At 38.3% G+C, this 24,461-nt stretch overlaps 1 protein-coding gene across 1 annotated transcript in view; it reads right to left on the bottom strand.

The window, feature by feature from the left end:
- LOC127228266 (phospholipid-transporting ATPase ABCA3) overlaps window positions 1-24,242 on the bottom strand; it is a 116,297-nt gene extending 92,055 nt beyond the window's left edge. The window contains exons 1-7 of the mRNA XM_051192828.1: window positions 24,116-24,242; window positions 21,692-21,944; window positions 18,536-18,663; window positions 14,791-14,932; window positions 1,681-1,940; window positions 741-861; window positions 137-247 (exon numbers count right to left, since the gene is read on the bottom strand). Coding sequence (XP_051048785.1) covers window positions 137-247; window positions 741-861; window positions 1,681-1,940; window positions 14,791-14,932; window positions 18,536-18,663; window positions 21,692-21,944; window positions 24,116-24,175 — 1,075 coding nt within the window. The 5' untranslated portion in view covers window positions 24,176-24,242. The remainder of the gene's footprint in view (window positions 1-136; window positions 248-740; window positions 862-1,680; window positions 1,941-14,790; window positions 14,933-18,535; window positions 18,664-21,691; window positions 21,945-24,115) is intronic.
- Between the last annotated feature and the right edge of the window lie 219 nt (window positions 24,243-24,461).

Here is a 24,461-nt window from a genome sequence, read left to right as displayed (position 1 = left end):
ATTTGATATCTTCTTTATATGTACATTGGTGCACATTCATTTTTAATGTTCTAACTTCTGTCAAATTGTTTCATGTAGGTTAGAATGCAAGGCAGTACCTCTAGTTAGCTAGAGAGAACTGTAAATACAGACTTACTTTTATTGAAGAATGTGCTAATCATAAAGGCAAAGCATATGGATGCGATGGCATAACATATAAGAAAGACAAAGATGAAACTAAAGTCACTGTATCGCAAGATTGGCTCCGCTGCAATCTACAATAAAACAATCATGATATCAAATAAGGTACACCATAACTAGTGTCCTGTAAACACAAGGAAAGAGACAAAAGTATGGTTCATAATGAAACAGATCACCCCATTCAGCTGGTGAGACTCAAAAGACAGGCAGTTAAAGTCTGGTTGAGAGACAAAGCAGCATCTAAGTTTATTTTTTAAAAGACATTTTAAAATTTAAATAAAAACAACAATATTGCCAAAAATAGATTATGTATTTCCTAAAAAACTTAATGTCAGAATTAGGATTTAAAGAGATACAAAACACACTAGATTTTAAAAACAATAAAAATAAGAATAAAACATATTCTAAAAATGGTTACAAGGTACAATTATATTTTGAAAATAGTTGAGTTAAATATATAAAAAGAATTTTGCCTGTTTCTCCTTATGTTTAAATTTTAGTAGGTAGTTTTAATATATATGTGATTAATTTTATCTGTTGTACAGCATAAAACTGGATACTTACCTGGATAAAGAGTAATGCACATATCAAAAGGATAATGATGGCATATAAAGGGAAGAACGTGAAGAAATAGCCAGCCCAAATGATCCAATTTCTAAGCCCAATTATGAGCTGGTATTCCTGTAGGACCGTCAACATAAACCAAGTATTTTATATGTCTGGCAATTCATGGTGCTTTCACATAACATTTTAAAAAATTTTTAATACAAAGGTTATAAAATGGTTAATATTATCATTGTTTTAAGAATGAGTAAAAAACAAGGCTTTGAAGTCTATCATAATTATGCAGTAAGGCCTGCATTTATCTTAAAATACGTATTTTTTCTGAGTTTGGAGATTGTTATCAATTCTACATTTGAGATTTACAAAAAAAATCAAATTATTTTAAGAACTATTTTGAATAACCCAAGTCATTTCTTCCTTTCACCCCCATTCCTCTTGTAAGGAAAAATGGTGTGTGTGTGTGTGTGTGTGTGTGTGTGTGTGTGTGTGTGTGTATGTGTGCTTTGAATAAAGTTATGCTACTTGTACTGATGATGTTCCCAACATCTGTAGACTATCTAACATAAAGTCCCCAAGAGCACTAAGAAAAGGCATGGGAAACATCATATTGAACAGGTTCCCTCCATCTATTGTGGGATCTGAAGACTGAACTCAAATCATCAAGCTTGTACATTAATGAACCATCTCACTGGCCTTCAAATTAAATCATCAAGCACTAAGATAAAGAGCCCCTATTAAAGCTTTACTTCCAGGATATTAAGAGAAAGGCATCTCTGTATCTTTTTCCCCTACTGTTATTTGCTTTCAAGATTTTCCCCCATACTTTTAGGCTTTAACAATTTGACTATAATGAGCCTGTGTGTGTGTGTGTGTGTCTGTGTGTACATACATATGCATTTTTTTTTACAGAAACTATCAGAAAGTAAGTGATACTACCTTTAATCTTTTTTCCTTTTCAAACACAATGGATCGCATAATGGAAAGTACAATGGAAGAGAACGTAAGTATGAACATCAAAGGGATGAAAGGACTGGAGATCCAAAGTAATTTATCCTGAGGATGAGCTGGGTATGGAAATCTCTGTATGAGAACGTTGATTTCATCAAATAGCTTTTGCCCAGCACTGCTTTCATGATACAACATAATGCTCACATCCAAGGCATGCTGCACTGCCAGGAATCCTTCCCTTATATACCCTGTGTGAAAAAACTCATGGTCAAATAAAACAGACTAAGGAGCAACCCAGGCATATAAAAAAAGAAATGCAAATAAACTTTAGCTTACAACCTTCAGAACCTACCATAAATTTGACAAAAGAGACATTTCTTTGGCTGAATAGAATTTGTATTTTCCAAAAATTAAAATATTAACATTACTAAAACTATCAAGCTGCAGTCCCCAGCACCAGCCAGCAGGTGAGAGACTTGCCTCTGAACTGCACCACTACCACTGCCACTCCAGTAGGGTCCTATTCCCCCAAGCTCCACTCTGCCACCCAACCCCACCCACCTGGTCATCCTCCCAGTGGCCAGACCTCAACTCCAGCAGACTCCATAGGCACAGGCACAACCCACACCAGTTGGAAGAACAGGCGAGCAACTGGCCTCCCAGCTGAACTGCTCCAACTTCTAGACCCTAAACAGCAGGACATATCCCATGTTCCTCTTCTCATATTTCAGCACCAGCAAGGCAGCTGGCCCATGCCCGCAAATGTGGGGTAACTTCACTGGTATGGTGCAGTCCCCAGCAGCTGGCCAATATGTGAGAGACTTCCAGGCTTCACCACCACCACTGCTACCCACTGGATTCTATTCTGCCAAGACCCACTCAATCCCACCTACCAGATCATCCCCTCCATGGCCATCCCTCCCCTGAAACCCCAGCAGACTACAAAGATGCAGGCACAAATCATATCAGCTGGAAAAACAGACTCCATAGTCACAGATACATTCCACACCATTTCAGAAAAACAGAAGGATAACACTTTATCTAGGCACCCAAACCCCCATAAACTTCACCTGAGGCAACATTATTGGACTGGAAAGCCTGCGAATCACCAGAACCCTTGGCCGTTAAGGACAAAAGACAATAAATTGATAATAAAGGAATAAAGCACCCATCCAACAAAGACAACACAAGAATTCACACTGACACCTATAATCATCCCAAACCCAAATGTGTAAATGCCAGTGTAAGAATATGTTCAACTGGCTCCAGTCCCCATCGAGAGTACCCTTGGAGCTCTGATACACTCCCACCCATCCCCACCGCCAGCCTACCCCCCCTACTCCACCCACGGTCCTGCCGCTCTGGTTGAGCACTGGGACAGAGGGTGGAACCAACAGTTCACCCTACTTCGGAGACTTCTCGGAGCAACTCTGAACAAAGGAGACCTGACTATCCACGCGGGACCACCTGTAATTTCCACCGGCTTGGTCTCTGACCCTGCCTCCAGTCCTCTGCTGGAGTCCCGGGCCCCTCCCAGAGATCCGCCTATCTCTGCAGGTCCACTCAAATCCTGGCTTCTGCCAAAGAACAAGGTCTCAGCTGGAGAGTGCCAGTTTCCAGTGAGATCCGACTACCCTGCAAAACCTTCTCAAGTTCCAGCTCAGCCACAGCTATTGGCCAGAGCTATTGACCAGAGGTCCACTGTGAATACCTGCTGGCATCTTCTTCTGGATCCTCATCCTTGACCCCATCCCTGGATCCCTGTCTGCGGAGAAACTTCCTAGAGAGCTTGGACCACACAGAGCTACGGATATTGAATCTCAGACCCACATAAGCCCATTGGGGAAGTACCATAGTGAGAGGGGGGAGACACCACCAACACCTACTGGAAGAAGCTATGGGAAGAAGGCAATACAAGAGAACACCTAACAACAGAAAGACAAACATGACACCACCAGAATCTAGGGAATCTACACCAACTAGAATGGAACACAACAACAAAGCAGAGGAAGCAGAAGGGTATGACTTAAAAATTACCATCATAAAAATGATAGAGGCCCTCAAAGAAATTGTGAGAAAATCCCTTAAAGAAATGGAGGAAAAAACAAACAAAAAAGTGGAAGAAATGAACAAATTCCTTAAGGAAAGTACAGAAAGCCAAGAAAAAACAATTAACCAGGTGAAGGAAACGGTTCAAGACCTGAAAACTGAAATTGAGAAAATAAAGGCAACACAAATGGAAGGAAGCCTGGAAATTGAAAAGCTGGGCAAAAAATCGGAAACCATGGACAAAAGCATAACCAATAGAATTCAAGAGATGGAAGAGAGAATCTCAGGCGCAGAAGATAAAATAGAAGAAATAGATTCATCGACCAAAGAAAATCATAAATCCAACAAATCCTTAACACAAAACATTCAGGAAATGTGGGACACCGTGAAAAGGCCAAACCTAAGAATAATAGGCATAGACAAAGGTGAGGAAGCCCAGCTCAAAGGTGCCAAAAACATATTCAACAAAATCATCGAGGAAAACTTTCCAAATCTGAAGAAGGACATGCCCATGAAAGTACAAGAAGCATACCGAACCCCAAATAGGCTGGACCAAAGAAAAAAGACCCCGCGACATATAATAATCAAAACACCTAGCATACAGAATAAAGAAAGAATATTAAGAGCAGCGAAGGAAAAAGGACAGGTAACATATAAAGGCAGACCTATCAAAATTATACCTGACTTCTCCATGGAAACCCTCAAGGCCAGAAGGTCCTAGATAGATGTTCTAAAAGTATTAAGAAAACACGGATGCCAGCCTAGGCTACTATATCCAGCAAAACTCTCAATCAATATAGACGGAGAGAACAAGATATTTAATGACAAAACCAGATTTTCCCAATATGTATCTACAAATCCAGCCCTACAGAAAGTATTAGAAGGAAAGCTCCAACCCAAGGAAGGTAACTACGCCCACAAAAATGTAGGCAACAGATAATCCAACTACACCAGAAACCAAGGGTGAAGCAGAACTAATATATTCACAATACCACCGTCAACAACAAACCTAAATCAAACAAGCATCAACAATCAATGGTCCTTACTCACCCTCAACATTAATGGTCTTAACTCACCTATAAAAACACACAGGCTAACAGAATGGATACGAAGACAGAATCCATCCTTCTACTGCATACAAGAAACACAGCTTCAAAGATAGACATTACCTCAGGGTAAAGAGTTGGGAAAAGATTTTCCAATCAAATGGAAATAAGAAGCAAGCAGGTGTAGCTATCCTAATATCTTACAAGTTAGACTTCAAACCAAAACTAGTCAAAAGAGATGAAGACGGTCATTTCATATTCATATCAGGAGAAATCCATCAACACAAAGTCTCAGTTCTGAACATCTATGCCCCTAATACAAAGTCACCCACATTCGTAAAAGAAACACTACTAAAACTCAAAGCTCATATAAAACCTCACAAACTTATAGTGGGAGACTTCAATACACCACTCTCAACACTAGACAGGACCACAAATCAGAAACTCAACAAAGAAACAAAAGAATTAACAGAAGTTATGTCTCAACTGGGGTTAACAGACATCTATAGAACATTCCATCCAAAGACAAAAGAATATACTTTCTTCTCTGCTCCACATGGAACCTTCTCTAAAATCAACCACATACTAGGTGACATAACAAACCTCAACAGATACAAGAGAATAGGAATAGTCCCCTGTATCTTATCGGACCACTATGCTTTAAAATTGGAATTCAACAACAACACAAATAGCAGAAAACCTGCAAACTCATGGGAACTGAACAATGTGCAATTGCACCACTCCTGGGTCAAAGAAGAAATAAAGAAAGAAATTAAAGACTTTCTAATATTCAACGAGAATGAGGATACAACATACCTGAACTTATGGGACACCTTGAGGGAAGTTCATTGCACTAAGTGCCCATATGAAGAAAACAGAGGATAGTCACATAAAAGAATTAACAGCCCAACTGAAAACCTTAGAACAGAGAGAAGCGAATTCACCCTGCAGGAGTAGACGCCAGGAAATAATCAACTTGAGGGCTGAAATCAACAAAATAGAAACCAGGAAAACAATACAAAAAATCAATGCAACAAAGAGTTGGTTTTTTGAGAAAATCAACAAGATAGACAAACCTTTATCCAAATTAACGAAAAAGCAGAGACAGAACATGCAAATTAACAAAATCAGAAATGAAATGGGGAACATAACAACAGACACAGAGGAAATCCAGACAATTTTCAGGTCATACTTTGAAAACCTGTATTCCACAAAAATTGAAAATTCAAAGGAAATGGACAAGTTTCTGGATAACTATCACTTACCAAAATTAAATCAAGAACAGACAAACAACTTAAATAGACCTATAACTCGCAATGAAATAGAAGCAGTCATCGAAAGCCTTCCAACCAAAAAAAGTCCAGGGCCAGATGGATTCAGTGCAGAATTCTACCAGACATTCAAGGAAGAATTAATACCACTACTCCTCAAACTGTTCCACAAGATAGAAACAGAAGGTTCATTGCCAAACTCTTTTTATGAGGCCACAATAACTTTGGTACCCAAACCTCACAAAGACACAAATAAGAAAGAAAACTACAGACCAATATCCCTGATGAACATCGATGCAAAATACTCAATAAAATAATGGCAAACCGAATTCAAGAATACATCAGAGAAATCATCCACCATGACCAAGTAGGCTTCATACCTGGAATGCAGGGATGGTTTAACATACGAAAATCTATCAACGTGATCCACCATATAAACAAACAGAAAAAGAAAAACCATATGATTATCTCCCTAGATGTGGAAAAAGCCTTCGACAAAATTCAACACCCTTTCATGATAAAGGTCTTGGAGAGGACAGGGATAACAGGAACATACCTAAACATAATAAGGGCAATATACAGCAAACCAACTGCCAACATCAAACTGAATGGAGAGAAACTTAAGCCAATTCCTCTAAAATCAGGAACAAGACAAGGCTGTCCTCTCTTTCCATTATCTCTTCAATATCGTACTAGAAGTTCTAGCTAATGCTATAAGACAACAAAAGGAGATCAAGGGGATCCAAATTGGAAAGGAAGAAGTCAAACTGTCTCTATTTGCAGATGATATGATAGTTTACATAAGCAACCCAATAAACTCTACCAGGGAACTCCTACAGCTGATAAACACCTTCAGCAAACTAGCAGGATACAAGGTAATCTCAAAAAAATCAGTAGCCCTAATTTTTTCAGATGACAAAGAGGCAGAGAAAGAAATCAGAGAAACATCACCCTTTACAATAGCCACAAGCAACATAAAGTATCTTGGTGTAACGCTTACCAAACAAGTAAAAGACCTATATAATAAGAATTTTGTGACTCTAAGGAAAGAAATTAAAGAAGATACCAGAAAATGGAAAGATCTCCCATGCTCTTGGTTAGGTAGGATTAACATAGTAAAAATGGCAATCTTACCCAAAGCAATCTACAGATTCAATGCAATCCCCATTAAAATCCCACCACAATTCTTCACCGACCTTGAAAGGATAGTAATCAACTTTATATGGCAAAACAAAAGACCCAGGATATCCAAAACAACCCTGTACAATAAAAGAACTTCAGGAGGCATCACCATTCCTGACTTTAAGCTCTACTACAGAGCTATAGTTCTGAAAACAGCCTGGTATTGGTATAAAAATAGACAGGTAGACCAATGGAATCGAATTGAAAATCCTGATATTAATCCACGCACCTATGAACACCTGATTTTCGACAAAACAGCTAAAATTATACAATGGGGCGAGGACAGCATCTTCAACAAATGGTGCTGGCACAATTGGATGAGGGTGTGTAGAAGACTGCAGATAGACCCATGTCTGTCGCCATGCACAAAATTCAAGTCCAAATGGATCAAAGACCTCAACATAAATCCAGCCACATTGAACCTCTTAGAAGAGAAAGTAGGAGGTACCCTTGAACAAATTGGTATAGGAGACCGCTTCTTGAATATAACTCCAGGGGCACAGACACTGAAAGAAACAATTAATAAATGGGACCTCTTCAAACTTAGAAGCTTCTGTAAGGCAAAGGACACAGTCGACAAGACCAAACGGCAGCCCACAGACTGGGAAAAGATTTTCACTAATCCTATATCCGACAAAGGGCTAATCCCCAAAATATACAAAGAACTCAAGAAACTAGTCAACAAAACACCAAATAACCCTATTAAAATGGGGTACAGAACTGAAGAAAGAATTCTCAATAGAGGAAATCAAAAAGGCTAAAAGACACTTAAGAAAATGCTCCACATCCTTAGCTATCAGGGAAATGCAAATCAAAACAACTTTGAGATACCATCTTACTCCTTCCACTTTGGCTAAAATTAGGAACACCAATGACAACTTATGCTGGAGAGGATATGGAGAAAGGGGAACACTCCACCACTGCTGGTGGGAGTGCAAACTTGTATAGCCATTTTGGAGATCGGTATGGCAGTTCCTCAGGAAAATAAGAATCAGTCTACCTCAGGACCCAGCAATCACACTGTTAGGCATATACCCAAATGATCCACATCCATGCAACAAAGACATGTGTTCAACTATGTTTATAGCAGCGTTGGACCAACTGAGACCCCCTTAACATGGGTCTCAGTTAGAAGACCTGGGCTGTCTAAGGGTCCTCATACAGTGGAACCAGGATGTATCTCTGGTGCACAAAAGGACTTTGGGAGCACGTTTCCCATGGAGGGATACTCCCAGGAGGGAGGGCCTAGACTCTACTCCAAATGATTTGACAGATTTAGATGACCCCTCCAGGAAGGCATCACAGTACATGTGGAGTGGAGGGTGGGGTGGGATGGGAAGGTGGTCGACAAGCTTGTGAGGATAGAAGAGAGGAAAAAAGGGAGGAAGGGAGGGATGAGGAGGGAACTGGGATCAATATGTAAAATAAGAATAATAAATAAATAATAAAAAACAAAATTATGTAAAGATATGTTGTATCTGTTTAACTCTATTTTCCTGTGTTACTTTGCCTGTCTAAAACACTTGATTGGTCTTATAAAGAGCTGAATGGCCAAAAGCTAGGCAGGAGAAAGGATAGACAGGGCTGGCGGGCAGATAAAGTAAATAGTAGAAATCTGGGGAGAAAAGATTGAGGTATGAAAGAAAGAAACAGAAGAGGATTCTAGGGCCCAGCCATTCAGCTACACAGTAAGTAACCACTGTAAGTAAAGAGTAAAGAAAGGCATACAGAAATAGAAAAAGGTTAAAAAGCCCAGAGACATAAGGTAGGCAGTATATGTTAAGAAAATCTGGCTAGAAACAAGCCAAACTAAGGCCAAGCATTTGTGAGTAAGAAAAAGTCTCCATGTGTGATTATCTGGGAGGTGGGTAGTAGGTCCCCCAAAAGAGCCAAAGAGGGAAGAGTAAAAACAACCAACTAGACAGTCTCACAGCCAATCATTAGGAGCTGAAGTAATCTAGGAGAAGAGGAGGAGAAGGGATGATAGGAGCTAGAGGGGTCAAGGACACCACAAGAATACTCACAGAATCAACTAAACTGGATCATAGGTGCTTACAGAGACAGAACCTACAACCAGGGAGCCTGCATGGGAATGGCTTAGGCACTCTGCACTGCATATGTAACAGTTGTGTATCTTGGTCTTCTTGTGGGACTTCTAACAGTGGGAACAGGAGCTGCTCTCTGACTCTTACTGTCTTTTGGGACCCTACTCCCCATACTGGGTCACCTTACCAAGGCTTAAAACATGGGGAGGTGCTTAGTCTTACTGCAACTTGATGTGCCATGTTTAGTTGATACTCATGGGAGACCTGACCTTTCCAAAACAGAAATAGAGGACAAGTGGATTGGGAGTGGGAGGTGGGAGAATAAGGGAGAGACTAGTAGGAGAGGAGGGAAGGGACACTTTGCCTGGGATGTAAAATAAATAAATTTATTTTAAAAAATGGTTATCCTATTAAAAGCAATAGAGACTCAATACAATCCCCATCAAAATTCCAACACAATCTGTTACAGATCTCAAAAGGACAATTTTCAACTTCATGTGGAAACATAAAAACCCATGTAGCTAAAACAATTGTTAATAATAAAAGAACTATTAGAGTTATCACCATCCCTGATTTCAAATTGTACTACAAAGCTATTGTAACAAAAACAAACAAACAAACAAAAAAAACCAGCATGGCATTGGCACAAAAAAAATAGACATGTTAATCAAGGGAGTTGAAATGAAGACCCAGAATAAATACATACACTTATAGACACGTGATTTTTGATAAAGAAGCCAGAAACATAGCTTGGGAAAAAAGATAGCATCTTCAACAAATGTGCTGGTCAAACTGAATGGTTGTATGTAGAAGAATCCAAATAGATTAAAACTTATCACCCTGTACAATACTCAACTTCAAATAGATCAAAGATCTCAACATAAAACCAAATACACTGAACCTGATAGAAGAGTACAGAATAGTTTGAATACACAGGAACAGAAAGATGATTTTCTGAACAAAACACTGTTATCACAGGTACTAACATCAACAATTAATAAATAAGATGTCATAAAACCAAAAAGATATTGCATGTCAAAGGACACCATCATTTGGACCAAGTAGCAACCTACAGAATGGGAAAATATTTTTACCAACTACACATCCAATAGAGGGTTAACATCCAACATATATAAAGAACTCAAAAAACTATGTATCACGAAAACATATAACCCAGTTTAAAAAAAAAATGGGGTACAAATCTAAACAGAGAATTCTCAAAAGAGGAAACTCAACTGGCTAAGAAACACTTCAAATAATGTTCAACACCTTAACCATCAGAGAATTGCAAATTAAACTCTATTTTGAGATTTATTTCATTTTATATTTGTCAGAATAGCTATGATAAATAAAGTAAGTGATATGTTAGCTGTTAAGTCATTAGTAAGCAAGCCACAATCTACAGAACAACAGAAGTTAGGTATAGAGTAAGGGAGGGGGTTACAGATAGATCTCATTAAGAAAGAGAAAAGAATAAATAAGTTCTAGAAGGATGTAGATGCTGGGATGGAAGGACCAAGTTGGGTGGGAGCGAGAATGAGGGAGGGAATACAGATAGAGACAGCTAATATTAGTAGTCATTTGAGAGATAGTAGAAGCTTCCTAAAATACATATATATATATATATGTATATATATATATGTGTGTGTGTGTGTATATATATATATATATATATATACATGTATGAAATATATACATATATGAAGGTGATATAAATGAAATCCTCAAATAATGGGGAGACTGAATCTTCCAGTGTTGGGACTAAGTTACATCTCCTTGAGTTGTTGGTCAAAGGAGTCCCATGAGAACCCTAAAACTCAGGCTGTTGCCAAGGCTATAGGTTGCTTCCCACAAACTGACAAGGTCCAATGGCTGAAGACAATACCTACACAACTCATTGAACATGGAGAAGTCAAGCTGATGTCTATACAGAGCTTTCTCCCCTATGTTCTAAAGTTTTTTGTATGGGAAGAAATTCTATATGCTATGAAAAGAGAAATGTATACATGCTAGGGAAATGATGGCATAAACCCTGTGGGAGTAACTAACCAATATAGGATTTGACTTAAGACCTACTCTAGGAGATGGAATCTATACCCAACATTACTTGCATGGCCAAGAAACAGAGACTAGATAGCCCAGAGACCTAGGGTAAATAAAATACTGCTATTTGGAAGAAAGGAAAGAAGGAAGGAAGGAAGAAAGGAAGGAAATGGGGGATGGATGGATGGATGGATGGAGGGAGGGAAGGAGGGAGAAAGGAAGAGGCAAGCATAGTGACAACATGATTCCTTATGACATTTTTCTATACTCACATATCAGATTTCTGCTCAGCCATCATCAGAGAAGCTTACTCCTGCAGCAGGATGGGAACAAATACAGAGACCTACAGCCATGCATTATGCAGAGTGAGAGACTTTGAACACTTAACTCTAAATGGGATAGTGCCATCAAATCATTCCCCTATGGAAGAGCTCGAGGAAGTTCATGGAAGAAGAGGTGGAAATAATATAGGAGCTAGAGGAGATGGAGGACACCAAGAAAACAAGACCCTCAAAATCAACACGATCAAAGCTTATATGAACTCACAGAGACCAAGACAGCATGCACAAGGCCCATCATGGTCTGCAGCATGTCCTCTGTGTATACATTATATTATAGTTTCCAGATTAGTGTTTTTGTGGAATTCCTGAGTGTGTAAATGAGTGGGTCTCTGATTCTTTTTTTTTTTATTGATTATTTTACATGTCAATCCCAGTTCCCTCTCCCTCCCTCCCTTTTACCCTCTCTGCCCCCTCACATGCACCCTGACCTCACTCCCCTCCCATCCCCCACCCCAATTCCACTTGTAGGGCAATGCCATCCAGGTGGGGTCATGTAAATCTGTCAGGTCATTTGAAGTAGGGACTAGGACTTCTCTTCTGTCTCTAGGTTAAGGCAGTATCTCTCCATGGGGGATGTGTTTGCAAGGTCCTTTTGTGCACCAGGGATACATCCTGGCTCCACTGTCTGAGGTCCCTTAGACTGCTCAGTCCTTCTAGCTGAGACCCATATTCAGGGGGGCCTGAGTCAGTCCCATGCTGGATTCCCAGATATCAGTCAGGGGGCTGTTAGCTCCTCCTTGTTCAGGTCAGCTGTCTCTATGTGTTTCTGCAACCTGGTCTTGTCCTCTTCATCTGCATCTGGATTCTAGTTTGACTCAGTGTTTATGTATGGGTGTTTGCCTCTGTTTCTAACAGGTATTAGATGAGGGATCCATGGATAAGTTAGTTGTTGATCTCACTATCTGGGAAGGGTATTTATGGTAGCCTTTCCACGGTTGCTCAAATTGTTAGTTGGCATCAGTCTTGTAGGTCTCTAGATCTTTCAAACCAATAATGGCTCCCTCTTTTATGTTCTCTCTCTCTCTCCTATTTCTACCCTGACTCAATCTTCCTAGTTGCATGTGCTTTCCTCTCCTCCCCCTCTCTTTTTGCCTTCTCTTTAGGCTATTTTCCTTTTTGTTGGTTTGCCTTGTCCAACTTTGATGTGATGGGTTTCATTTTATATTTTTTGTTGTTATTTCTTAGAAGCCTATTCATTTCAGATGAGAGACAGAAATGCAGTGGATCAGATGGGAATGGAGGTATAGAGGAACTGGGAGGAGTAGAGGGAGGGGAGACTGTAATCAGGATATATTATGTGAGAAAAGAATCTATTTTCAATAAAAAAGGGAAAATGATGGAAGATGCCATTATGTATATATGTTTCTCATACTGGTTAATGAATAAAGCACTGTTGGCCAATAGGAAAGCAAGATAGGTGGGACTAGGAGACAAGGAGGAAAGAGGGAGTAAGGAGGAGCCAAGATGGAGAGTCGGGAGAAAGCAGTATGCCGGCCGGCTCCCCAGTAAGAGAAATACATAGATCAGCAGAAATGGGTTAATAATTAAGACAGAGCTAGCAGGTAAGAAACAAGTAACCAGGTCAAAAGCACTGTATCAAATACAGAGTCTCTGTGTGTTAATTGGGGCAGGCGCGGCGGCGGGACAAGACCAGGCGGCAGGCAGAAAAACCGTACTCCTTACAGGAAAATACAGCTACTTTGCTTCTACATATGTATTCAAAAGAAATAAATTGGCATAGCAAGAAGATAGATACATGCTTAGGGTTATTGTGTCAGTCTTCATAGTAGCTGAGATATGGAGTCTGCCTAGATATTCATCAGTAGATGAACAGATGAAGAGAACAGAAATATTATTTAGCAATAAAGAAGTATTAAATTGAAATGATGAAGGTAACAGCATTCTGTCCCAACTTTATGTCTGCCTAGTCACTTCTTAGGCTTCCACCCTCCACCAACAGCCTTCTCTGCCTTAGCAATGCTTCAGAGTCAGTCCATAACCTTGAACATACTCCAAACATAATATGCAGTAGAAGACACCACTGAGTCTTGCAAAGAAAGATGTTACTAGACTACTCTAAATCCCTCATTAATTTACCTCCCATTCATTCACCTTGAACACTGACATAATTATAGTTCTTTAAAACTACTGTACCACAGCTTGGGCATCAACAGACTTTTCAGAGGCAGGAGCCTACTCTTGGTCTGACCATTAATAAAAAAGAACTCAAAAGTTTTAATTGGCATAATCATGGAGGTTGTCAATAGCTATCTTACATAGATTACTTCAAAATCATGCATATTATAGCAACATGGATATAACATGAGTTATATCCTGTTAAGTTAAATAAGACACAATAGGTAAACAAGTATTGCATGCTCTCAGTGTAATTAAATAAAATTAATCTAAATATTGAACTATGATTATCCAAGGCAGAAGAGAAGCAACATTTTTGCTGCAATACAGTATAGATATGTATTGAAATATCACACTGAACCCCAGACATATATACATATTGTCTTAGCTTTAGTGTTTCTATTGCTATGAAGAGACACCATGACCACGGCAACTCTTATAAAGGAAAGCCTAAGTTGAGGTGGCAGGTTACATTTTCAGAGGTTTAGTCCATTATCATCATGGCAGAGAGCATGGTGGCAAACAGGCAGACATGGTGCTGGAGAAGGATACATGTTGATATGTAGGCAACAGGAAGTGAACTGAGTGTCATAGTAAGCAAAGCTTGAGGAAAGGAGACCTCAAAGCCCACCCCAACAGTGACACATTTCCTCCAACAAGGCCACACCTATGCCAGAAAAGCCACACCTCTTAATAGTGCCATTCCCTTTGGGGGCCATTTTCTTTCAAAGCACCACACATCTATAGCAAATATGTTTGAATAAAAGTAAACTTTAAGAAAAAAAAAACATATTGATATGAGAACTGAAAGTAGATAACATGAGTAAAGTCTGAAAAGTAGTATTGTCACAATATAAATTTTAAATACCATGAAGAATAAACATTTCTCATTTGTTAAATAAATACAAATATTTAAACACAAGTATACATATTCACTAGCATGTGACCATTTTGATAACATAAGCATGCTGAAGGATCTGCTTACCAGGACTTCCTCCATCAAGAACATTTGGATTCCTGGGTTGCAGAGAAGGGCGATTAGGAAAAAGAAATGTTATTTTCCAGCCTATCTTTTCTGGCCACGAGATGGTCCTCTGCACACCAACAAAACGCAAATGATATTTTACCTGAAAGTATGAATGAGAAGTCATGTATGTTGAAAGTCAAAAAGAAACTTAAAAGAGAATTTTAGCCATAAAGTTACATCCTAGTATTAAAACATGTGACTCTATGGACAAAACTTATCTGATAAATTCTGAATGCCCAGCATTTACAATGAGCAAGGTAGAGAACGTATACACACTAGATACATTTGAATTCTATTCAAAATACAGAAAACATAAAGGACAGGCATAAAAAGATTCTCAAGGGCATGCAATGAAATAAAAATAAAACTATACTACAGAAATATAAGCTACCTTTTTTTTAAAAAAAAAAAGATTTATTTATTTATTTATTTATTTATCATGTATACAGTATTCTGCCTGCATGCATATGCCTGTAGGTCAGAAGACAGCACCTGATCTCATTACAGGTAGATGTGAGCCACCATGTAGTTCCTGGGAATTGAATTCAGTACCTTTGCAAGAGCAGGCAATGCTCTTAAGTGCTAAGCCATCTCTCTAGCCCCCATAGCTGCCTTTTTTTGTTTTAACCTATATTGGCATAATAAAAAGCGAGCAATAAATGTTTGCAGAACTATAGACAAACAGGCCCTTGAAACCAATCCTTGTAGGATGAATAGAAAATAGCACACCTAACAACTAAGGGCTCAAGAGAGGTATGGTTCACCTAAGTGGAAAAGTATGTTAAAACACTTTGCATTATTAGCTAACAGTGATAGTTAAATGCTATAAATAAAATATTAAAATCCCCACTGAAAACCTACAAAACTGTCTGTGTTCCCTAAAAGCTGTTTGACTGCTAGAAATATGCATAGATTAATATAAAAAGAACAGAAAAAGTGAGAATACAACTATAAGCTGAATGGAAATTCACAGGATCAATGCCATGTTAATGAAAATTACATGGTCAAAGTCCCAGAAGCAGAAATTTTTGGTATCTGTATCGAACTTCCTGTGTAAGTAGTAAAAATTGCAGATTTGGGGACAGAGACACATCTGGATGGCAATAAATCTTGTGCCAAATACTGTACATGAGCTTATGTAAGCCACTAGAATTTTCTAATTTTTTTCAATGTATCATTATTACTGTGTGTATATGTATATATAAGAGAGAGAGAGAGAGAGAGAGAGAGAGAGAGAGAGAGAGAGAGAGAGAATGACCTGTATGTGGAGATTAGAGGATATCTTTCAGGAGTCAGTTTTCTTCTGCCATGGATTGCAAGGATCAACCTCAGCTTGTCAGGCTTTCAAGGCAAGCACTTTTATCTATGGAGCCATGTCAAGTACCTACATTACAGTCTTTTACTTAGGATAATGACATGATAACATACAAGATTGAATAGGTTCACTGGGATATTCACATGGTAAACAAAAGATTTTGTCAGGAAAATAAAGAGAATTTGTTTCTATTAGTTTATATTTATAAATGAAATCAACAACAGATACAATAGTATTCCTTTAGAAAACCTTCAAAACAAGTCTGTCAATATGGAGCTAGGGGTAAAAGTACTTGCTGTGCAGGCCTGAAGAACTAAGTTTGATTCCCACAATCCACAGTGTAAGGACAGAACTGAGTTTCCAAAGTTGTCCCCTGACCTCTACATGTATGCTGTGGTTGTGGCTGAGTGCCTGTACTCACACACACATCATACACAACAAAAACAACAATAATAAATTTTAGAAAGAAAATTAAAAAAATAGGCTTAGCACTAGAGAAAATTTATGGGAATTTTAGCATTGAGAATTTCAAAGAATTGAGAACAGTCTGTAGGTAGAGAGAAAACTTGAAGATATTGTCTTAGGGTTTTATTACTGTGAAGACACCATGACCTCAACAACTCTTATAAAGAAAAACATTTCATTGGGGCTTACTATGGAATAATGCTCTTGTACAATGTAAATATTTGTCACTTAAATTCGTTTAACAAAATACTGATTGGCCAGTAGACAAGCAGTAAGTATAGGTGGGACAACCAAACTAAGGATGCTGGGATGAAGAAGGGCAGAGTCAGGAAAGTTACAGTGAGATGAAGAGAAGTAAGATGGGTACACAGTACTGAGAAAAGTTACCAAGGCATGTGGCAAAGCATAGATAAGAAATATGGGTTAATTTAAGTGTAAGAGTTAGCTAGTAACAAGCGTGAGCTATTGATCAAGCATTTATATTAAGTCTCCAAGACAGTTATTTGGGAAGCAGCTGCCTGTTATTTGGAAGCAGGCAGTTGGGACAGGAAAACACCACATGCAGGGGCTGCCTTGCACTTCAGAGGTTTTGCTCATTGTTACCACGGTGGGAAGCATGGTGGCATATAAGCAGACGTGGTGCTGGAGAATGAACTGAGAGTTCTACATCTGGATCATCAGAAAGCAGGAGAAGAATGACACACTAGGTATGACTTAAGTAACTGAGACCTCAAAGTCTGTCCCCTAGTGACACACATCCTCCAACAAAGCCACACCTAACTCCAACAAGGTCACACCTCCTAATAGTGTCACTCCCTAAAGGCCTATGGGGGCAATTTCTTTCAAACTACCACAGATACACTGAGTCAATGTATGCTGAGGAAATGCACATGTGCCTAAATCCTCATTAACAGATACACAGCTTTATGGTACAGAGAGAAAGCTGACACAGATGAACAGAGCCTTCAAAATATGGGATAAACGTTAAGATTATATGGATCATACTTCTGCCTTCTGAAAAGCACCTTAGAAACAGTGGGTGTGGCTCCATCTTTAGAGTTTACAGATTGCCTATAAATTTTTCTAGAGATTACAAATTCAAAGCACCATTCTTTCCTCTTCTTTCTATAGATATCATCAGCTTTTCTTCAGTCCCAATATCCCAAGGTTGAATTGATGCAGCTATGTCTTCAAGTTTTCTAGAGATTTATAAAAGGAACTATTTTCCGTTTTTGATTCAAAGAAAGGATTTGAGTTCAGTTGTCTGCTAATAAAAATGTCTCTGACTTAAAACACATCTTTACCACTCTGTATGTACTATGACAAGCACTGGTTAATTAAGGGTTCCCCTTGGTCTATAGTACCCACTTGCATGTTTTGTGGTGCCATGACCATAATACCTGACAGAAACAATTTCAAGGAACAAAGATTTATTTTTACTTAGTTTCAGAGATTTTAGAAAGGCACAGAAGAGCAGAGTAATTCACTATAGCCAAGGAAGAGAAAAGGGGGGAAATGCCAAGACTCTATTGACTTTTTTCCTTTCCTCCTTTTATTTTGTCTATACAACCATGGGATACTGCTCTCCATATTTAGGATGGCTCTCCTTCCCTTAGTTGGCCCTTTCTGAAAATGCCTTTATAGATTTCTTAGGTGAATATAAATCTAGTCAAGCTGATAGTGAAGACTTACAATCATGGTCCCTTATCATCAGTAATACATACAAAGTTGTTGTCACTCATAGATGAATTAATATTCTTACTTTATTACTTATTACTAGTTTGTTCTCAAGAACACTTTCTTCGTTGACAAAATTGGGCTATTAATAGTAATCAATTCATTAAAAAGTACTAGACACTAAAGATACTATTATTATGAGAATTCAACTTACTTGAAAACACTTATAAAGTAAAATTTTCTTACCTGAAGTGGCAGAGGATCATTTTTGTTTTTGAAGCCACAGTCAAAAACAATAGCAGCCAGCACTTTCTGAGATGTATAATCAAACAGAATATACTTCTCAAACTCAGCTTCTGAAGGAAAACCTCGAACTACAGGAAGACAAAATTGTCTGCTTAAATAAAAATATCAGATGATCTTGTTTGAAAGATGGGATAATACTTTACACAGATAAAAATCTATTGAAATATTGTGAATGTTAATGGCCATTTTCTTAAATGTTGATATGAGTAGCTGATGGATACTTGGAGTACAAAATCTTACAGGCGTTTATAAAATTTCACTATGAAAAGATTATGTGATGTTAGAAGAACCAGTAGCACAATGTACATACACCACTAATGTGGTGGAGTTCAGAAACTATGCACAGTTTCTTTGGAGGTGATAACAACACTCTAATGATTGTTATAGTGCTTGTACCACTCCAAGTAAACTGAGATCCACTGACTCATAAACATCAAATAGATGTATGGTATGCTCAAATACAGAAGTACAGAAGATACATGCTCTATAAATCCATCAAGAAGTTCTAATAGACTGATTAGGACATTTAAAATATTTCTCTTCTGGCCTTTCCTGGCTCCTTCGCATTCTAAGGCTTATAAATTTAATAACACTTGCCTCTATTTCTCCCTCAAGCCTCTTTCCAGTTGTCAGTCAATGTCTTCCTTTCCTGCCTACATCTGACATGTAAAATTAAGCACTGAACTGAATTCCTGAAGCCAGTTGTAGAGAGGGAGGAGTGATGAGCAAAAGGGTCAAAACCATGCTGGGGAAACCCACAGAAACAGCTGACCTGAACAAGTGGGACCTCACAGATCCCAGTCTGACAGCTTGGAAACCAGCATAGGACAGAACAGGCCCCTTGAACCTGGCTGTCAGTCAAGAGACCTGGGTAATCTATGGGGTCTCTGGTAGTGAAACAGTATTTATCCCTAGTGTATGAATGAACATTGGGGGCCCATTCCACATAGAGGATACTCTCTCAGCCTACACACATGGGGGAGGGCCTAGGCCCTGCCCCAAATGATGTGACAGACTTTGATGACCTCCCATGGAAGGCCTCACCCTTTCTATGGAACAGAAGAGGTATGGGATGGGGATCAGTGGGGGGCATGGGAGGATGAAAGGGAAAGGGAACTGGTATTGAGATATAAAATAAGATTATTTCTAATTTAAATAAAAACATATAAGTCATGGATATACTTTTGGTATCCTTTATATAGGCTCACTGGAGAGGTACACCAACTGTTACATCCATTGCCCCAATCAGCTGCAAGAAGCCAGATCAGTCATTTTCCTTATTTCCTGATAGCAGCTATGTTTACTACCTCTTTAGAGGTGGTTAATGAGAACAAGTGACAGTAACTGGCCTGGGAACTCAGGGCAGGGACTACACGAAGCATGGACAGGAATACCAGAAGGGAGTTCTAGTTTCTCACCTCCTCCTAAATGAGCACACTTGCCTAAAAGTTTCTATGTGAGGGCCGGGTCTAGAACTCCAGTACAGACATTGATACCATCCTTGGAACTGGATTTCTAGATTTCATGAAGATGGGTTTTATATATTTCTTAATTTAGCCCATATCCTAAAGGATTTTATGGGGTGACTGACACAGAAACAAGGGAAAATTGGTTCTTCTGGATCAAGAGGATGAAAATCTCTGGCCTGAAAAGAGATCTAACATTTCAAGCTATCCAAAACATAAAAGAGTTAATTCAGTTTGGTAAATTTATGACCTGGACAAGTGCCCCAAGAAGGCAGAATCACTGTTAGGAAGGCAGAATCTCCTTAAGCCAGGAAGGATGGAAGGGAAAAAAAGAGGGAGGGAGAGAAGAAGGGAGGAAGGAAGGGAGAGAGGAAGGGAGAGAGGGAGGGGGAAGAATTATTCCTTTAATGAGAAATGTACTTTTCCTTTTCAGAGTTCTCACCCCATAGCAAGTCCCTGAGTCACTAGGAGGTTCAGCTGGGTATGTCAGGAAGGCATAACCCCCCCCTCTCATTCATTCCCCCCTCTCTTATTTTGTCTCTTCTGATACTGACGGAGCTAAACATGAATTTTCTATTGTTGCTGTTTGTACTTTGGCTTGCTTATTCTTTCTCTAACGTTCCCCTTCCTACCATGTAGCTGCTGATCACCATATAGATGATCTCCATGCTGGCTTAACTCACATAACATGGGATTTTTTTTCCCTCTTCTTCATTTTCCTCCTCTGGGTAGCTGCTGAAACTATAACTTCCCTGTCGTATTCTTTTTCTTTCTTTTTTTTTTTAAACTGTAATACTTCTCTTTGAATAAACTTCAACTTTGCCTATCTTTCAAAAGTATATTTGTGAGTTACAATATTGCTGGTGTAGTCTTTAATTTATATAGAATTGAAAACTTCAGGGCTGAGGACATAGATTAGTAGAAAGCTTGCCTAGTATGTATAAAACCCTTGGGTTCAGTCTCCAGCACTGTAAATAAACCAACAAACTCCAAGCCTCCAAACCAATCTCCACAAAACTATAACCTAAAGAGAAAATGTTAAGGGACTTCTGTTTTTGATATTACAGTAAGGTAGGAAAATACAACTTTAAATCAACTGTAAGAGATAGAGTATGTCTTTTAACTTTAAGAGAAAACACTTCTGTATTATATGATAGGAATCTAACTCACATCTTCCTTATTGATCATGAATTTTGTATCATATCTAAAGGATCAACTAGTTCTAAGTCACAAAGATTTTCTTACATGTTCTCTCTTAAAGGCTTCATCATTTTACACTTAGGTCAATGACCTATTTTCAGTTCATTTTAGAGAATATATGGATTTTTGATATTTTAGCTATTGGTGTTCAACTGTTCCAGTGCTATTTGTTGAATAGGTTTTCTTTCACTACATTCTGGTCCGCCATTGTCTAAGTCATTCTGGTGTCTTAGTGCAATAGATCTACTTTTGGGTTTTTTGTTATCTGATTGATTTGTCTACTTCTCCACCAATTTCACATTAACCTATTCATCACCATTACACTGCAAGTCTTAATAGTAACACATAGGCTTCCCTTCAACCTTAACTTTCAGCATTATTTTGTTTTTACAGATGTAGCAGTCTTTTCTAGAAAACTTGAATGTCTAACCTTTTATACTGGTGTTGAGATTCTTCTTTACATTCTCAATGATTTCAGTTACCACATCAATATCAGAAGGTACATAAACCAATTCCCATTCTTTGGCATCTTTGATGAAAGAAGGCATGGTAGCAATGGGTTGAGGTGTGAAATGATATGGTCCAACAACGCTTATATCAGTGAATGCACGGAATATCAACAACATTATTACAAACAACAATGCTGCCAAGATTTCTGTTACTGAACTAATCATCTGCCTCTTCTAAAAGAGGAAAAGAGTTATTGATTAGCTTAAAAGTACACATTTAATGCAAATGAGAGTTTTATATTTTTACTTCTGGCCCACCATGGAATAGAAGGAAGATGTATACCCCAGAACTTATGACTTGCCATCCATCAAAAGTATGGTATTTATTCTATGCATTCAATTCTCACAATAATCTTATAGATAACATAGAAAATAGGTGCATCATCGTTATAAATTATATTGGCAAACAGCCATGTGCTATTTGTACATACTGAGAGTGAACTATGGGAATAAGGAATCCCTTCTTCATATTTGAGCATGTTCATCTCAAGTGTCTTCCCAGACTCCTTGTTCTGGTAAAGGTTGGCCCCTTGATGCTGTGACAAGGAGGAAGTAGAATAGCAAACAGCTAACAGCATTAAACATGCATGGCCTTAGGAATAGATAGAAAGTAATCATTTCCAACTGAGGCTGCCATTGCTTATCTCATTTTATAAATATACCTGTGATAGGAATGAGAAGCTCATCCATGCAGACGTTCTGCCTTGGACTCTGTCAGGCACCCACCCCAGCATGAGTGTTTAAATGCTTCTCCAGTCACTTCTGCTGGACATTGTAAGTTCTAGATTTAATTCTGTGCTGTCTATACGCTGCTCTATATTTGTTCTTTTGCATAAAGTCCTCACCCAAGGGAACAATGCTCTGTCTGGGATTCAAAGTCACACACTCTAGTAAACTGTCTCAATGGGGCTTTCCCAGTCGATTTCTACTGAATTTGTAAGCACACAGTTTTGCTACCTATCTGATGCTTTCCTTTTGCTCTTTTTCTTTTGCTTCCTACAGGCTTAATAAACTATAGCTCTTATAAATCATCGTTCTCTGGACAGAACAACCACTGAATTCATGATGCTTCTGTTACAATGTCTCCTAAATAAATCTAAGTAATTGTTAGCCTATTTAGAAATTGAGGCCATGGGTCAACCATAAAAGGACAAAGCCTAACAAACTTCTGGGCCCTTAGCCTGTTACACAACAAAAGTAGAGTCTTCAATAATTTTGCCATGACATACCAGATTATGCCACAAGGATATGTATAGCCTGGAAGCTCTTTGTGACCAGAGCAACAACAATTGCTGGGATTTTACATAGCCACTCGAATGAACACTAGTAAATCATAAATCTCTCAAAAGAAATAGTAAGGGGTCAGAATTCTTACCAAAGAAAACCTTAAAGATACCTTGATTCACTTATTCTGTGTTGATTTTAAAATCACTAATTTTATATTTTTGGTTGTGAGCCTAGCCTTTAACAGCTGAGCCCTAAAATCACTAATTTTAGAGAATACCCAGTTGGACAATATATCATTAGTTTTCTACCACATAGTCTATAGATGACATTTCTGATATGCAGATTATAATTATGTTGCCTAGGTTATTTTGCAAGAACTTGAATCTTACTTTATAAAACACTGATATATGCAGATATCTGATATAACTTGAAAAAAGAAAAGAAAAGCTTTGTCATCTCTGCTTTACTAGTCTGTTTCACACCTCTGCTACTTTAATCTTTGGTCAGTCTATTCAGTAGATATGAAGATCACTTGAGAAATGTTGTGTTCAAAATTATAATTCAAGGTTAAATTGAGCTAGATTTGTCTAGTCTCTCTCTCCTAGTTATCAGGACCAGAAGCATCAGACAATAAAAGGAGAAGAGGGAGTACCTGAGTTCCAGGAAGTTTTCCACATATTCCCAGAAAAGAAGGATGCCCCACCCCTTAGGTAGCTTTTCTCTCCATTACTTTAATAAACATGCCTTTTCTGCTTCCCTTAAAAAGCAGTCTTCATACTAAACTAGAGGCAGGAGTTTACAGACACCCCTGTGTTGCCTTCCTTTTTCTCTGCAGCAGAAGCCCTTAACAAAAACCTTATCTGTGGGTTTGTATTTCTGGTCTTTGTATAATTACTACTTCTAAACACTAGGCCTGGGTTCTGAAATTCTCCTATACTATCTCGACTATCTCATCCCTTCTCACTTTTTCATGTCTACAGTATTAATCCATTGGCTTTTATACATATGGAAGATCTACCCAAAGTTTTGAATTTTTCAAAAGTGCATGCACAGGTGTACACAGACTGAAATGTAACAAATAGGCTCTTAAGGACATTTGCATGGATGCATTTACCTACCTTTAATGTAAAATTTTTCCAGAGGAGAACTGTTAATTGGTTGACTATCAACCAATTCATCCTTCTACAAAAAAATGTGTGCTGGACTCTAGGGAACAAAAGGAATTATTTCTTTTTGTTTTCTTTCTTTCTTTTTTATAATGGTAAGTTACCTAAAATGTGAACAACAAATAACAAACAATGGGATTATTTCTTTTTACTACTTTCATTTTTAGTTTCAAAATCGATAAAATTACATATCTGAAATAAAGCAAATTGTATTGCTCCTATCTTTTTTTTTTTTTTTTTTTTTTTTTTTTGGTTTTGGTTTTTCAAGATAGAGTTTCTCAGTGTAGCATTGGCTGTC

Source organism: Phodopus roborovskii, unplaced genomic scaffold (genome assembly GCF_943737965.1).
Source record: "Phodopus roborovskii unplaced genomic scaffold, PHOROB, whole genome shotgun sequence".
In the NCBI taxonomy this organism is placed as follows: Eukaryota; Metazoa; Chordata; class Mammalia; order Rodentia; family Cricetidae; genus Phodopus; species Phodopus roborovskii.
Note: the sequence above shows the minus strand (reverse complement) of the source record. Positions and strands in the feature narration are given on the sequence as shown.